We start from the raw sequence: 16,312 nt of genomic DNA, 5'->3' as shown, positions 1-16,312 counted from the left end.
GAATGATGTTAATGCCTTTTTAGTGTAAAAGCGGTTTGAAAAGCGCCTGAAATGTCTGCCTGTTTTGGTAGGATGGAGTTTTTGCCTGCCTGGTGACGGCACCAGGCGGTAAATTAGTTAATATACCAATAAGAAAATGTTCCAAACCTCTCTGTCAATAACAGCTCATTTTCAGTTTTCCCCTGCACACTCCCAGACAGTCCTAGCAAAATTCTTGCTTGAGAAATTATTCTTTGCTAAGAAGCTATTTTTAATTAGAAACAAAATCCCTAAGGTACTTAATTGTTACCCAGAAATTATTTGATATTGAGATTTAAAAAATGGCTGCGTTGGACATTTTTAAAGTGCCTCAGTGTCTGCTTGTAAACCCTTTAATTGAGGCATCTCTTCATTTTATAGCCTATGCCAGTGTTTCCTAACTCCAGTACCCCCAACAGCACACATTTTCAATGTTGTGATTCAACTTGTCAAGGGCTTGATGATTAGAGACACAGAATGTGCTGGTCCGGGGCCACAACAAAAATAGGTACTGTTGGGGGTACTTGAGGACCGGAGTTGGGAAACACTGGCCTATGCAATTAAACTACAGCTGTTGGATGGATCACGACGACTCTTGGGGGTGTGCGAGAGAATAGGTGTTTTAATAGAATGCATGCAAGAGTGTGTACGGTATGCATGTGGCCTGTGTCCCTCTCCCCAGCAGATTCTTTCTCCTGGCTCCCTTGTTACTGGTACTACATCTATTTAAAGAATCCACTCTCCTTCATTTGCTCTCTCAATCATGCGCAGTGTCACGTTCCTCCAGAATCAACACAGCAGGGCAGGAGAAGGACAATTTTAAAGAACAGATTGAGACCGAGACAATGGCATTTTAGTGAGGATTCAATCACGTTGACCCGTGATGATTCAACTCTTCAGGTCAAACTCTGACCATTAAGAGCCATGGACTATTCACAAGCCCTGGGGGTAACTCGTGTTTGTGTGTGACTGGCTGTGAGCGAGAGCAACATCGTACCCAGGCTATTGCGCACAGGAATTGTCTGGTCCACGCGATTAGAGTGCCAAGAAACTGGAACTACAGAATTAGAGAATGTTCTTTGCATATTTTTTCCCCCATGGATTATTAGGCTAACTGAAGACATCCGGCTGTAAAATAACTGAACTATTCAGACAGTTTTGCAATACTGTTCATTCTACTACTCCAGCATGGATTACCTCTCTCCCCCGCCTTCCAACACGCGAGGTGCGCGGGATGGGTCTCCCACCCTGTTCCCAGGCTCGTCTCGCCACACTTCTCACACTGGTAACCAAGGTGGTTTTGGATCGTTGTCTTATGAGGTGGGGGTCGTGTGGGCTTACCTGCGACCGCTCATACCATTCTTTCTGATCAGTGCAATGGTCGTGGCAATCATGTACCTGATCCAGCACATAATCTACTCCGGGCCATTCACCGATCCACTCTTCTTTGAGAAATTCGAGGAACGTTGGCCTAGACCCAAACCGCACAAGGATACGGCACCCTCAAACCCAGTCCTTTACCCTGATCCTTTTGAACACACAGGGAATGGAACCCTTTGAACTTGAGTCGTAGAATTAGGATGCTTCTACCTGTGCAATTAGATTCCATTTGAAGGTGGATCAAAGGTTTTTAGAATCTCCCTGTGGAATTTACGATGAAATTCCTAATCAGATCATGATTAGATCAGCACGCCGACTCCCTGAGGGTTCTTTCCGTCTTTGATTGCCTCAATTGTGTCCCTACGTCTGTTCAACAGCCCCTTGGGCTATGTATAATGTGCAGATTAGGAGTCTGGACCATAACTAGGCAATAATTAGAGTACAATGCTCTGTCTTAAACTAGATTTATTAGTCCTGTATAACTGTCTGTGTGACGGTCATTTAAATTATTTAAATTCCGGTAGGCCTTTAACTACACAGTTTGTTTAAGATGAATACAATTCATGAAAGAGAGGAATAATTGTTTTTTTGGGGGGAGAAAAATGCAAATTGATGGTGAATAAAGTTTGGGTTTGAACAAATTTACTTGTCTGTACATTATACAGTCCATACTACACACATAGCCAGCTTTTGCAGGATTTTCACACAGATTTATTACAGGTGCACACACATGGCAACCCATTTAGCGTTCAGTCACCAGTCAATCACCTAACCAAATTGAGCGTGACAGGCAGGCTAGCCTTCAGTCAATTAAGAGTTAAATACAGAAAAACATATCCTGTTAAAAAATATATATAAATAATGATTTAAACTTTTATTCACTTAGCATTTTCGATGCTTTGAAGTTTCAGTTTTTCTTTTGAGAAAAGGACATATCAAAGGACTTGGATAAAGGTGAGTAAAGCGATCCATGATTTTGTTCTGTCAACTAGCTAGCCTAGCAAACGTTAGCAGCTGTTGGTGCAAGATGTCTGAATTTACGTTTACTAGCTAGCTATCTAATTACACGGTTAAACATAAGTTATTTATATAATGCTAATACAGAGTGCACATCAACAAACTATTTACATGGTCCACCACTTCAAATATGATCCATATACTCATTGGTTGAGTCAAGTGTTTGTAGCTGACGTGCTAATTTGGCTGTGATTATGTAGCGGTCTGTCAATTCACCGCACCTGTCACCAACGTCTGCAAGACCCTGATTGCAATTTAGATGACATAAAGGATGATGTGATTATGCCCTACATTTTAAACTTTCATTAAGTCATTTTGCCTTGCCTCTAGTCTAAACTCATAACTAAATGCTTTTAACAGATGGGCTGATTAGCCAATGTGTCATCTGATGTAGCCAAAATAAAAAATTCAAGCCCACAGTTGAATCCTATCCGCCCAGAGCCCCCAGCTGTCTTGTGCGCTGTCCACCTCCCTCTGGGCAGAACCACCTACTGGAGTTCCAGGCTTTGGTGGCCTGCACCCTGCTGAGGCTGGTGGGCCTGCTGTACTCTGGGAAGATGGTGGGGGAGGTGGAGTGGCAGGAAGGGACCGTAGCTGCTGCTGCCGCCAGGCTGGGAATCCAAGGACTGGTGAAGGTCGGAACGAGAGATGATAAGGACGAGAGGGAGGTGGGAGATTTGGTCCAGCAGTCAAGGAAGTGTTGGTCAAAGCTTGGTGGAGGAGGATAGACGGAGGGAGGGGCTTTCACCGAGGGACGTGGGGGTGCAGACAGACCCCCTGCAGAGCAGTGAAGCTCAGACAGAGAGAAAGATGGAAGGGAGAAGCGAAGAGCAGAAGCTCTCACCATGAGGCTCAGAGAGAAGGTGAAACCAACTCGGTATGAAAAAGACTCCGGGACTCAGACCTGTGAGTTAAAGGTGAGTGTGACCGATACAGGGGACTTCAATGACGTCTTCTTCCCTGGGCCCATCTGTCCGCCATGGACATTTTGACCTCACTCGCAGGTTCAGCTGGGACAGTCTTCTGAAGTGTGTCCCACGGTGATGATGTCACCCCATCCAGGGAACGGAGGCCTCTGGTTCTATTGTTCCTGTTCCCCTCTCCGTACCGCTCCCTCCCTCCTAATATTCCTTACACCCCCGTCTCACCTGCTAAACTGCCCTCTAGCTGAGAATCAAACCCCTAACAATCCCAATTCTACCATCCTCATGCCTTCTGGAGAATCTGCACCTGTTTACGTCCTCCCCCCATTCCTCTCATCCCTCCATCCATCCCCTCTATGTTCCTGTCTGCCAAGAGCATGTAAACGAGGGGCACCCTTCACCTCAAATCCCCCCCAGACATGGGAGGACGGGGCTACCAGGAGGGGGAGAATTTGGACCAGGGGCGAGGGAGAGGCAGAATGGTTCTTTGAGGGAAACATCGCTGGATTCATCAGATCTCACCCAACCACAGGAGGAGAACCTGAGAGGGAGGGGGGTCAGGAGGAGGCGGGCGGGAGGAGCCAGGAGAGGAGGAACAAAGCCAGGAGGCCGAGAGGAGGTGGTGGTGGTGGAGGAAGGGGGAAGGGAAGCAGTGAAGATGAAGTGGTCTGAAGTTGAGCAGGCGATGGTGGAGGTGTCCCAGAGGAAGACTGTGGAGGTGGGGAGTCTGAGCCTGCAGGACGGGGAGTGGCGGGGGCACTACTACCTGAAGCCCCGAGAGCTGATGCGGCCAATCAAGATCCGTCTAAAGAAGCGAGGGCAGAGCGAGGCGTAGGAGATCACTGGTGTGGGGAGAGGGGTGGAGCCTCGCGGCAGGGCAGAAAAGGAGGAAGGGGCCAATAGAATGCATGGCAGCAGCTTACCCCGTAAGTGACATCTCTCTGACTTCACACACACTGTCACACACACCTCTGTTATTACATACAGTTGAAGTTGGTAGTTTACATACACCTTAGCCAAGTACATTAAAACCACTTTATTTTAAGAATGTGAAATGTCAGAATAATATTAGAGAGAATGATTTATTTCAGCTTTTATTTATTTCATCACATTCCCAGTGGATCAGAAGTTTACATACACTCAATTAGTATTTGGTAGCATTGCCTTTAAATTGTTTAACTTGGGTCAAATGTTTCGGGTAGCCTTCTACAAGCTTCCCACAAATTGGGTGAATTTTTGCCCATTCCTCTTGACAGAGCTGATGTAACTGAGTCAGGTTTGTAGGCCTCCTTGCTTGAACATGCTTTTTCAGTTCTGCCCACACATTTTCTATGGGATTGAGGTCAGGGCTGTGTGATGGCCACTCCAATACCTTGACTTTGTTGTCCTTAAGCCATTTTGCCACAACTTTGGAAGTATGCTTGGGGTCATTGTCCATTTGGAAGACCCATTTGCGACCAAGCTTTAACATCCTGACTGATGTCTTGAGATGTTGCTGTAATATATCCACATAATTTTCTTTCCTCATGATTCCCTCTATTTTGTGAAGTGCACCAGTCCCTCCTGTAGCAAAGCACCCTCCACAACATGATGCTGCCACCCCCGTGCTTCACGGTTGGGACGATGTTCTTCGGCTTGCAAGCCTCCCCCTTTTTTTCCAAACATAACGATCGTCATAATGGCCAAACAGTTCTATTTTTGTATCATCAAACCAGAGGACATTTCTCCAAAAAGTATGATCTTTGTCCCCGTGTGCAGTTACAAACCATAGTCTGGCTTCTTTATGGTGATTTTGGAGCAGTGGCTTCTTCCTTGCTGAGCGGCCTTTCTGGTTATGTCGATATAGGACTTGTTTTACTGTGGATATAGATACTTTTGTACCTGTTTCCTCCAGCATCTTCACACGGTCCTTTGCTGTTGTTCTGGGATTGAGTTGCACTTTTCGCACCATAGTACGTTCGTCTCTAGGAGACAGAACGCGTCTCCTTCCTGAGCGCTATGACGGCTGTGTGGTCCCATGGTGTTTATACTTGCGTACTATTGTTTGTACAGATGAACGTGGTACCTTCAGGAATTTGGAAATTACTCCCAAGGATGAACCAGACTTGCGGAGCTCTACAAATCTTTTTCTGAGGTCTTGGCTGATTTCTTTTGATTTTCCCATGATGTCAAGCAAAGAGGCACTGAGTTTGAAGGTAGGCCTTGAAATACATCCACAGGTACACCTCCAATTGACTCAAATTATGTCAATTAGCCTATCAGAAGCTTCTAAAGCCATGACATAATTTTCTGGAATTTTCCAAGCTGTTAAAAGGCACAGTCAACTTAGTGTATGTAAACTTCTGACCCACTGGAATTGTGATACAGTGAATGATAAGTGAAATAATCTGTCTGTAAACAATTGTTGGAAAAATTACGTGTCATGCACAAAGTAGATGTCCTAACCAACTTGCCAAAACTATAGTTTGTTAACAATAAATTTGTGTGTATGTAAACTTCCGACTTCAACTGTATCTATTTGGTTTTAGAACTATATGTTTGTACGTTCTTCACTTGCCAATGCTGTAAAGTCTAATAAGTGTATTATGTGTTTGGTAACGTTCTCTGCCTCAGGATGGCTTCCCAGTGATAACGTGGCAGAGAGGTCGTGTCAAACCCATCCCCTTCCATGTCCTACCCATGCAATTCTACCAGGCTCTGGCCTACAAACCATCATCAACATTCACCCCCCCTTTCCTCCCGTCCTGGTCCCTTTCCTGGCCCTCACCCCGGCCTTCCTCCACACTGCCCTCCTCCCCCCGTGATGCCCCCCCCCCTCCCCAGGAGGACTCAGCCGAGCAGTTTGACCGCCTGCTGGAGGACATCATGATGGGCCTAGACCAGGACACCGGCAGGGGCGTTGCCGTAGCAGCTCCTAGCACCATGGACACTGTTGCCGAGGTGACCGGTGGGGGTGACCTTTCTGGAAGTGCCAAGTCGTCATCAGAAGTGGGGCTGCAGCAGCAGCATAGGGAGGGCAAGCTGAGTGACATCCTGGATCACTTCCTCAGGTCATTTAAGCTGTAGGTGGCAGCATCCAACTCGAGGGCAGAGGGACAGGGTGAGGGGTCAAGCTGCACACAGGTAGACAATCAGAGCACAGCCAGCCTCTTGGAGCCTTACACCGCCCTCAGGAACTATAGTGGAGCATAGATACAGCCCAGCACAGCTGAACACAGAACCCCGAGCACTCAAGTCAGTGAAGAGCAAAGCGACAGTCACACAGCCCAGAGTAACACACACCTGGCCCAGGTATACACGCCTCAACCAAAACACAGCTACACACCTCTAACCCTGGGCAGAGTAACACACACCTGGCCCAGGTATACACGCCTCAACCAGAACACAGCTACACACCTCTAACCCTGGGCAGAGTAACACACACCTGGCCCAGGTATACACGCCTCATTCAGAACACAGCTACACACCTCTAACCCTGGGCAGAGTAACACACACCTGGCCCAGGTATACACGCCTCAACCAAAACACAGCTACACACCTCTAACCCTGGGCAGAGTAACACACACCTGGCCCAGGTATACACGCCTCATTCAGAACACAACAACACACCTTTAACCCTGGGCAGAGTAACACACACCTGGCCCAGGTATACACGCCTCATTCAGAACACAGCTACACACCTCTAACCCTGGGCAGAGTAACACACACCTGGCCCAGGTATACACGCCTCAACCAAAACACAGCTACACACCTCTAACCCTGGGCAGAGTAACACACACCTGGCCCAGGTATACACGCCTCATTCAGAACACAACAACACACCTTTAACTCTGGGCAGAGTAACACACACCTGGCCCAGGTATACACACCTCATTCAGAACACAGCTACACACACACCCCGCACACACACAACCCCCACTATCTCACACATCACCTCTTCTACACTCAGCCCTTAGTAAAAGTGTCCAGCCCACCTTAGCTCTACCTCCTACCAGTGTGCCACCCAGCCCAGGGGAAGTGGGGAGGGTGATGGCCAAAAGGCAGTTGCTAGGCGATATCAACATCCAACTTAGAGTCAGGCCCAGGAAACGTCATGGGGAGAGGAACATAGACAGGAAAAGACCCAGACCGCTGATCAGGAAGAGGAGGATAAAGAAAGGGTACTCAATGAAGAAGAGGGGCCGCAAGAGTGTGGGTGGCCCGTTGCCGGGGGATGCGTTGCCAGGTACTGATGAGGTATAGCACCCATACATAGCACCCATACTGACGAGGTGCTATGCAAACACAAGGATGCCAGGGAAACGCCTACCCCGAGCCATCAGCCCAATCAGGTCGCTGATGCATTGCCAGGTGTTTGTGGACAACAAAGGTGCCATGCCAGCCTGCAGTGTGTGTTGTTAGACTGGAGAAGAAAGACTAAGGTGTTACCAGGGGTGGAGTCTCAAAGCGCAACGGCGCAATCAGGTCGGCTGAAAAGATCAAAGCTCAGTCCTCAACATTTTCTGTTATGAAACATCTATTACTATTTACTCGGGGTACTTCATGTATTCTTTAGTAAATTGTTAGCAGTGTATAATTTGTATAGATGTGTTATGGCTGAGTGGTCTAATTATAGTCATCCCTCTTAGACCAAAGCCCGGCCAGCAGCAGAGTCTGACACTACCCAGAAATCCCCACCCCTACCCAATCCCCCAATCAGAACCCCCGAGAAGCTCAGACGTGAGAGTGCTCAGCCAATCAGACAGAGCGAGAAGAATGTGAGGGGACTGTCTGGGGCAGTGGCTATCGTGAAGAGAGGGAGAGGCAGACCAAAGGTTACTAGCCCTCCATCTCTACCTGAACAGACCAGCCTCCTTGCAGAACAGACCAGCCTAGAGGGAGAAACGAGGAGGAAGAAAAAGAGGAGAGTAGAAGCCTCAGCTGGGGTGGGAGAAAGGACCGGAGCCAGCGAGGACAAGAGAGAAACAGAGCCAGTGAGAAACGGAGCCAGCGAGGACAAGAGAGAAACGGAGCCAGCGAGGACAAGCGAGAAACAGAGCCAGCGAGAAACGGGGCAAGCGAGGACAAGCGAGAAACCGGGCCAGCGAGGACAAGCGAGAAACGGGGCAAGCGAGGACAAGCGAGAAACGGGGCCAGCGAGGACAAGCGAGAAACGGGGCATGCGAGGACAAGCGAGAAACGGGGCCAGCGAGGACAAGCGAGAAACAGAGCCAGTGAGAAACAGAGCCAGTGAGGACAAGCGAGAAACAGAGCCAGTGAGAAACAGAGCCAGCGAGAAACAGAGCCAACGAGGACAAGCGAAAAACAGAGCTAGCGAGAAACAGAGCCAGCGAGGACAAGCGAGAAACAGAGCCAGCGAGAAACAGAGCCAGGCGAGGACAAGCGAGAAACAGAGCCAGCGAGAAACAGAGCCAGCGAGAAACAGAGCCAACGAGGACAAGCGAGAAACAGAGCCAGCGAGGACAAGCGAGAAACAGAGCCAGCGAGAAACAGAGCCAACGAGGACAAGCGAGAAACAGAGCTAGCGAGAAACAGAGCCAGCGAGGACAAGCGAGAAACAGAGCCAGTGAGAAACAGAGCCAGGCGAGGACAAGCGAGAAACAGAGCCAGCGAGAAACAGAGCCAGCGAGAAACAGAGCCAACGAGGACAAGCGAGAAACAGAGCCAGCGAGAAACAGAGCCAGCGAGAAACAGAGCCAGCGAGAAACAGAGCCAGCGAGAAACAGAGCCATCGAGGACAAGCGAGAAACAGAGCCAGCGAGAAACAGAGCCAGCGAGAAACAGAGCCAGCGAGAAACAGAGCCATCGAGGACAAGCGAGAAACAGAGCCAGCGAGGACAAGCGAGAAAAGGAGGGGAGTGAAGGAGGAGATGACGAAGGTAAGGGAGGAGAGAGAGCCAGCGAGGACAAGTCCAGAAGCAGAGCTAGTCGCGCCGGCCCATACGCTCACAGGTCCAGAACCCCCAGCCTGTTGAGAGTAGGTACACCCCGAGGACAGAGAGGAGTCTGGGAAGGAAGTGACCACAGAGGAGGAGGATGTCAATGTCACTCAGGTAACTGCCTCCTCAGCCTTCCAGAAAAATAGGGTGGTCCTGCAGACACAGAGCTGAGTGAGAGATGGAGAGAATGGGAACGAGAGGGACAAGGAGAGGAAACCGGATGGACCGAGCTCAAACCACGAAAGACCGATCATACAGAAGAGAGGGAGAAACGTATGTATGGATGAAGAGATGAAGAAATGGATATGGAGGACATCGGAGCGATTGAAGAGCCTCTAGAAGAATGGATGACAGACAGAGCAGATAAACAGACAACAGAACTCCACAACCCAGCAATCCAAATAGCAGAGTGGAAGGTCCCAGTTCAGATGCATTCTGGGATAGTAAAGCCTCCATTCTCCCATCATTTGGTGTCCACAACAGGTGGACATCGAAGGGTCAACAGGAAGCTGGGAGCAAGAGGAAGTGGATGTGTTTGGGGGCTTTAGCGGGGCTTAGTTCAGAGGAAGATATCAATGTCATTGGAGGAGAGTTGGACCCACGCCCCTTCTATCGGATCTGTCGTCTCTGCTCTGACTGAGGGGAATGCAGACACACGGTAGCCTACATGATCAAGACTGAGCAGTCAGATTGTCACACTCAACTCTAATCAGAGTTGTTTTTTTAAACTTCTACACTAACTACAGTATAAACATGCCCGTCCTATCCCTGCTTCCCTACAGTGAGCAACCTGCTTCCCCCTCCCTGCTAGGAGACAGGAGGTATGGACAAATCTCCAAGTACAAACTCAGAGGACTACCACATAGACAGCCATCGCAAAACAACGAGGAATGTACAGGTTTCTGCTTGATGGAGAAGCAGGAATGTTTACGTAAAAGAGGATTTGGGAGTTTGTGAAAGTTGGGTGATTTGAGTTCGTCCAAGTTACCAATTGTTAAACAGCAGAGGACGAATGGAGGTAAAAAAAATAATAATTAAGAGGAAGTATTTGATACGTTGCTGTACCTATTTCTACCTCACCCAGTTTATAGGGCTCTGTGCTTGAGTTCTAGTTTTCAGCACATAGATTGTCAGTTTTGAATGTGTGTGTCAGTTGTTTTCTTTCTTTGTCTACATCTCACTGCCCAGACCTTTTAACACATCATTGTGTTTAGGTTTTCAATGACCCGTGTAGAAAAACACAAGCTTTGCTAGCCTCTTGTAGAGAGGAGTTTGGGTTCATATAGCAAATGTTTTTTTGGTGAGTTGCCACCAGATCAGGTTTTACACTGCTGTTCGTTTAGTTTCACAGGAATTGAGGGCTCTGGTTGGTTGAGTGTCAATCATCACAGGCATAACCATCATCCGATTCTGCTTCTGACTGTTCTAGAATGAAATCACTTCACGTCATGGGTCTTGTTGTTGTTTCTCATTATTACTGTTCTCCCCAGCAGTTTGACTGGTTGACTGTTTTCAGTTTTATAACCAGATTACGAGATTAAAGATTTTCTTAATACCTGTGTGTCCTTGTGTGAATCTATTTTAAGTGCAGCCTAAATAGCTTGAATGTCTGTCACGGCGTTGTAGTGTCTTTAAGTGGTCAGCAGGTGGTGACGGTGATCTCTATGACTGATGCAAGGGTATTCATTTTTTGTAAAACGCAACAGGTTCATTTGTGGAGTCGTTTTTCAGTTATTCCCATTTTTATTAGAGGGTTTGACATGCAGTATGCAAGCCCTTGGTTTATTATGTTAGAACCAAATATCACATTTTAAGATGCTTATTATGCTGATTATTACAAAGTTGCCTCCCGTATGGCATGTGTGATAGACTTCCTACACCAGAGGTCCTCAACAGGTCGATCGCGAGTTACCAGTAGCTCGCAGCCCACCTGAAACTACATGCAATTTTCACGTGTTCCACCGCAAACTGTCATAAACAAATCTAACAAGTATCAGACACCGCAAGTTCCCAGCTACTATCAAATCAACATAGCATTGACATTATTCCAGCTCTGGTTAGCCGCTATTGGGTTAAAAAGCCAAACCTAACACAATATATGCCAATTAATTTCCAGCAATGTTGCCCGTCTGTCTGTGTGGTGCGCGCGTTGGTCTATCACTCAGTACTTTCCCCGAAACCTTCTCAATTAAATGTTAACTGCAAAGTAGGCTCACCTGGCAAAAGTATATCAGAAGTTAGTATATAATTTGTATCTATTATTTGTTATTTGCAAACTTTGCCATGAAATGAGCAGCAGCGGCACAGAACCATCGATATACCAGCACATTAGATGACACATTCTTCACTTGCTAAATTCGCAATTAAAGGGGAATTACACAAAAACATCTACATTTGTTAGTTTTCTTCCAGATGTGATTTAAGCATGGACTCAAAACATCCAATTTTGTTGTCGTGAACAATTGTAATTTCGAGAGTGAAAACCCCCCAAAATTCTAAAACCAGGAAAAATACAACAGAGAACATAATTTGGTCAAATATATAACTGAATTTGGTTTGTTTTTTAAATATAGATTTTATAGGGCCACCCTCAGAGTTGTTTATGAACCATTATTTTACCAGGTATGTTGACAGAAAACAGTGCACTACTTTCTCTTGTACACCAAGGACCCGGGGGAGAGAAAAATATGCATATTTGAAAGCTTAAAAAAAAGGAATAGCTTGCGACATGTTTAATTTTTTCAAAATAGCTCTCATGCTTGATAAGGTTGGAGACCCCTGTCCTACACTCACACACAACACACAATGATAGGACAGGCCTGAGCGACTGAAGTGAACATTAGTTTATTAGGTAACCTGTGGTTCAAACTCCTACACACATCACATCAGAGCTGCACTACAGAGGCAGCCATCTTGAAACTGTTTTCTGAGGATACGTTGACGTCTCCTCTGGTTCGAGCACGGTGTGTGGCTTGGCTCCCCGCTCAGCCCAGGTGACTTGGACAGAGGGGTTGGGGGGTTCAGGTAGAACAGCGCAGGTGTGTGTGTCTGTGTGCGGGTGCTTTAACCTGGTAAAAGACACGGTGTGTGTTATATCAGTATAGGTACGTCTGTGAGTGTCAGTCATGTCAGTATGTGTGTGCGTGTTCCTGTGCTTTTACAGTGCGATATAGTCTGTTATCGTACCTTGGCGCGGCTGTGAGTGTCAGTGGTACGTGGTGAATCGGTAGTTAGGGGCGACTGCTCTTCCTGTCAGGGTAGGGGGGGGGGTAGAGCAGCGCCTGGGCTAGGGGTTGCTGTCCGTGGGCCTCTCAGCCTCTACTAGCCCCTCTTAATGCTGGATACGGCGGATAGACTGGATCTGGGGGGTCTGGCAGTGGGAGCCCCAGTTCTTCCAGTGCTGGTAGTCTCCACTGTGTCTCTCACACTCCATGATGTACTGCTGGCCCCTGTAGCCGGGGTACTGGTAGCACACAAAGCTGAGGGAAAAGATATGGGATATTAAGTAACACTGCGTTTTGGTGTCTCTGGCATGTGTATCAATGGTGTGCGCAAAGGATGAAACCACAGCTTCCACAGCTGTTTGCTCACACGTTGCGTGTGTGTGTGTGTTTGCGGTGAATAATAGAGGCTAACTTACGCGCCACACTGCACGTGCATGGAGCCGACCTCGGGCATGGACCAGCCCATGGCCTGCAGGGATGGGTAGTCGTCACACAGCTCAACACTGCGGCCCATGAAGTTCTCTCTCTCAAAGATCATCATACGACTGCTCATGTGGGACTGAGAGAGAGAGGACTGTTACATATACACACACAAAGATGATCATATTCCAATATTTTTGGGGGGGTTTTCTCAAGGAGAAGGCCCTAATAGAATGTATCTGTTTGGCCCAAAAATGCATTGATACACTTTCACATCTCTCTTTCTCTCTCTCCTCTCACACTTTACTCACAGCACAATAGATGGGACGCAGGGACATGAGACGCTCCACGTGGTAGGACAGGGAGCCGCTGTAGGCGTCCCAGTGGGGGTACTCTCCTCTCTCCAGGATGAACTGCTGGCCCTGGAAATCATGGTGCTCAAAGCCCACCCAGCTAGAGGGGAGAGAGAGAGTTAAACACATTGTACTAGCATCTTATACACACAAATTGAACCAGCCACTATAAACCAAAACACCCACAGAGTATACACATTCACTCATTCATCAGGTCGAGAGCTTCAAGTTCATCTGTGTCCACATCACCAAGGACTTAATGTGGTCCTATCACACCAGCAGAGTCGCAAAGAAGGTGCGACAGCGCCTCTTCCCACTCAGGAGGTTGAAAAGATTTGGCATGGCCCCATAGATCCTTCAAAACTTCTACAGCTGCACCATCGAGAGCATCTTGCCTGGTTGCATCGCCCTCGGTCGCAAGCGCTACATAGGGTGGTGCGGATGGCCCAGTACATCACTGCGGCGGAGCTCCCTGCCATCCAGGACCTCTATAACAGGCAGTGTCAGAGGAAGGCCCGGGGAAATTGTCAAAGACCCCAGTCACCCAAGCCACAGACGGTTCTCTCTGCTGCCGCACGGCAAGCGGTACTGGAGCGCCATGTCTGGGACCAAAAAGCTCCTTAACAGCTTTTACCCCCAAGCCATAAGACTGCTGAACAATTTAATCAAATGGCTACTGCATTGTCCCTTTTTTACACTGGCCCTTTTACAATGACTACGCATACTCACTGGACTCTACCCACTCACTGGACTCTACCCACACACTGGACTCTACCCACACACTGAACTCTACCCACACACTGGACTCTACCCACACACTGGACTCTACCCACTCACTGGACTCTACCCACTCACTGGACTCTACCCACTCACTGGACTCTACCCACACACTCACACATGCTTACACTGATAGTCCAACACACACATGCACACACACACACACACACACACACACACACATACACACAAAACACACACATACACACACATGCATTTTGATGACATACACACACGTTCACATTCTAGAGCCACGTTATTGTTATTTATTGTGTTACTATTTTACATTTTTATTTGCAAATGTTCTTACTTTTTAACATTGTTGGGAAAGGACTCGTAAGTAAGCAATTCACAGTAAACGTCTATACACAGACACACACACAGAGTACACACAGAGTACCCACCTGTATTCCTCTATCGCTAGTCAATCATACACACTAAACAGACGGAACAGTGTGAGACTCACGCTCCACTCTCCACTCTGATGGAGCGGATGGTGTCCAGACCACACTCGTGGATGTTACAGCACTCAGAGGTGAACTCCTGGCACTTGCCCTGGAAGTGCTCCTGCTCGAACACAGTCACCTACAGAGAGAGGGAGAGGGGGAAGAAATGGAAGATGAGGTAGAGAAAGGGACATTTAAGGTGACAGGGCCCATTCCACTTATGCAAAGGTGTGTGCTCCTGCATTAGTCTCAACTTAAAGGTGTGTTACCTTGAAGAAAGGAGCTATGCCCATTCCCGAGTTGACCAGGGGTTGCATCATTGGGGATCTAGTTGTTCTGTGCATCTTTACACCTAAAAGACGGTGGGCAAACTTTCAGTTACACAATCTCCCCAACTCTCTAACACCACGTCGCCTCAACACCAACAGTACACACATACAGAGTAAACATGATGTATTTATTGTATTATATTCTATGTTATTCTGTAATCAAAGCCTCACACTGGTATTCAAGTGTGCACGACTAAGTATCAAGTTCACACCAAAACCTATTAACCTACCTTTAACACGTCACAAATGTCACTAAACAGTCTTGGATGAACGACCTGACCCCTAAACTAAATTGTATACTAATAATGCCGATCAATGAATCTATGAGAAAGCAACATTATTTTGTTTTATCTAACATGCTCGCTCCCTAGTATAGCCAGTCGTATAAGACAAATAATACACAACAAATCGATATTATTGTGACCTAGTGATAAGACAGCACATCGTTTATTGTCCATTCAAGTCAGTAGGCTACACCCGCACAGAACAGCGCAATATGGAGACCAGAATCAGTTAAACGAGTTTATACATTATGTAGCCAATCTATGCAATGTGCAATGCAGGGTAACGTGTTATTACATGGTTCGTGCTTTTTGGTGAGTTTTAAATTAATGTGTAAAAGCGTCTTGAATAAACCCATTATAACATATCTTACTGTCCCTATAATTTTCATTAAATACGTAACGGAGTTGGCACCTTACCTAGTTTGGCACTTATTCGTGATGAGCTCGGGAGTGGCACGCGCTTAACGCTATCTCGCGTAGAGCTTTTGAGAGATCCTGGCGCTTCAGTTTTATATGGACTGACGAGAAGCGCGCCTCTTGGAGCGCGTCCATGGTGCAGGGCTTTGGTGCGCGCACAATAACTTTTTCCCCACATGGAACACTGGACGACAGCGTGCTCCTGTTCTTGTTGGTCGTGCCATCGAAACCGCGCGACACGCCAGCTCAGCACATGTTATGGAACGCCAGTCCTTTCTGTGCACGTTGATAGGAGTTTGCCCAGAATGGGAAAAGAACAATAGTAACCCGGTCAGTTCGTGCTGGTCAGCAGTCTGGCGTGTGGCGGTCACAAAGACCGGGATAGAAGTGGAGAATGTGGGGATTAAAGGCGTAAAAAAAGGTTAGTATACACATATGCATAAAATATAATATGGACAGGATGGAAAAGTTTGAGTATGAGAACGTTTTTGACATATCTTCAATAGTATTACTTCAGTCTCCAAACACACACACAAACAAACACATGCCTGAATCATGCCACACATCCATTCTTGAGTTATATACTGTCCATAATATCCTGGCCCCTCCAAACACAGAAACTTATCAAGGCAAAAATAAAACACTGCACCACTCAACGTCACTCCTCACACTTCACCTAAATCATACCGACACCTTATAGACATTATACTATCTCAATCAAAACCCTGTAGTCTGATAATGTGAGTTCCAATAATGCATCAATTAAACAGTATTTATTAATGACG

The 16,312-nt window shown here is 47.2% G+C and overlaps 1 protein-coding gene across 1 annotated transcript; it reads right to left on the bottom strand.

The window, feature by feature from the left end:
- Nucleotides 1-12,105: 12,105 nt before the first annotated feature.
- Nucleotides 12,106-15,720, bottom strand: LOC139581198 (beta-crystallin A1-2-like). The gene is made up of 6 exons (XM_071410705.1): nt 15,528-15,720; nt 14,767-14,849; nt 14,518-14,636; nt 13,233-13,374; nt 12,918-13,060; nt 12,106-12,756 (listed from the first exon to the last, which is right to left on the bottom strand). The coding sequence occupies exons 1-6, from the start codon at nt 15,703-15,705 to the stop codon at nt 12,609-12,611; spliced, it is 813 nt and encodes a 270-aa protein (XP_071266806.1). The 5' UTR covers nt 15,706-15,720; the 3' UTR covers nt 12,106-12,608.
- Between the last annotated feature and the right edge of the window lie 592 nt (nt 15,721-16,312).

Source organism: Salvelinus alpinus, chromosome 7 (assembly GCF_045679555.1).
Source record: "Salvelinus alpinus chromosome 7, SLU_Salpinus.1, whole genome shotgun sequence".
Classification (NCBI taxonomy): Eukaryota; Metazoa; Chordata; class Actinopteri; order Salmoniformes; family Salmonidae; genus Salvelinus; species Salvelinus alpinus.
Note: the sequence above shows the minus strand (reverse complement) of the source record. Positions and strands in the feature narration are given on the sequence as shown.

Bases quoted from the DNA above. Each gene is read 5' to 3' on its own strand.
- LOC139581198 (XM_071410705.1), bottom strand. From the start codon at position 15,705: ATGTGGGGAAAAAGTTATTGTGCGCGCACCAAAGCCCTGCACCATGGA. The intron at 14,850-15,527 runs GTAAGGTGCCAA...ACCGTCTTTTAG, and splicing joins ACGAATAAGTGCCAAACTAG to GTGTAAAGATGCACAGAACA. The intron at 13,375-14,517 runs GTGAGTCTCACA...TCTCCCCTCTAG, and splicing joins ATCAGAGTGGAGAGTGGAGC to CTGGGTGGGCTTTGAGCACC.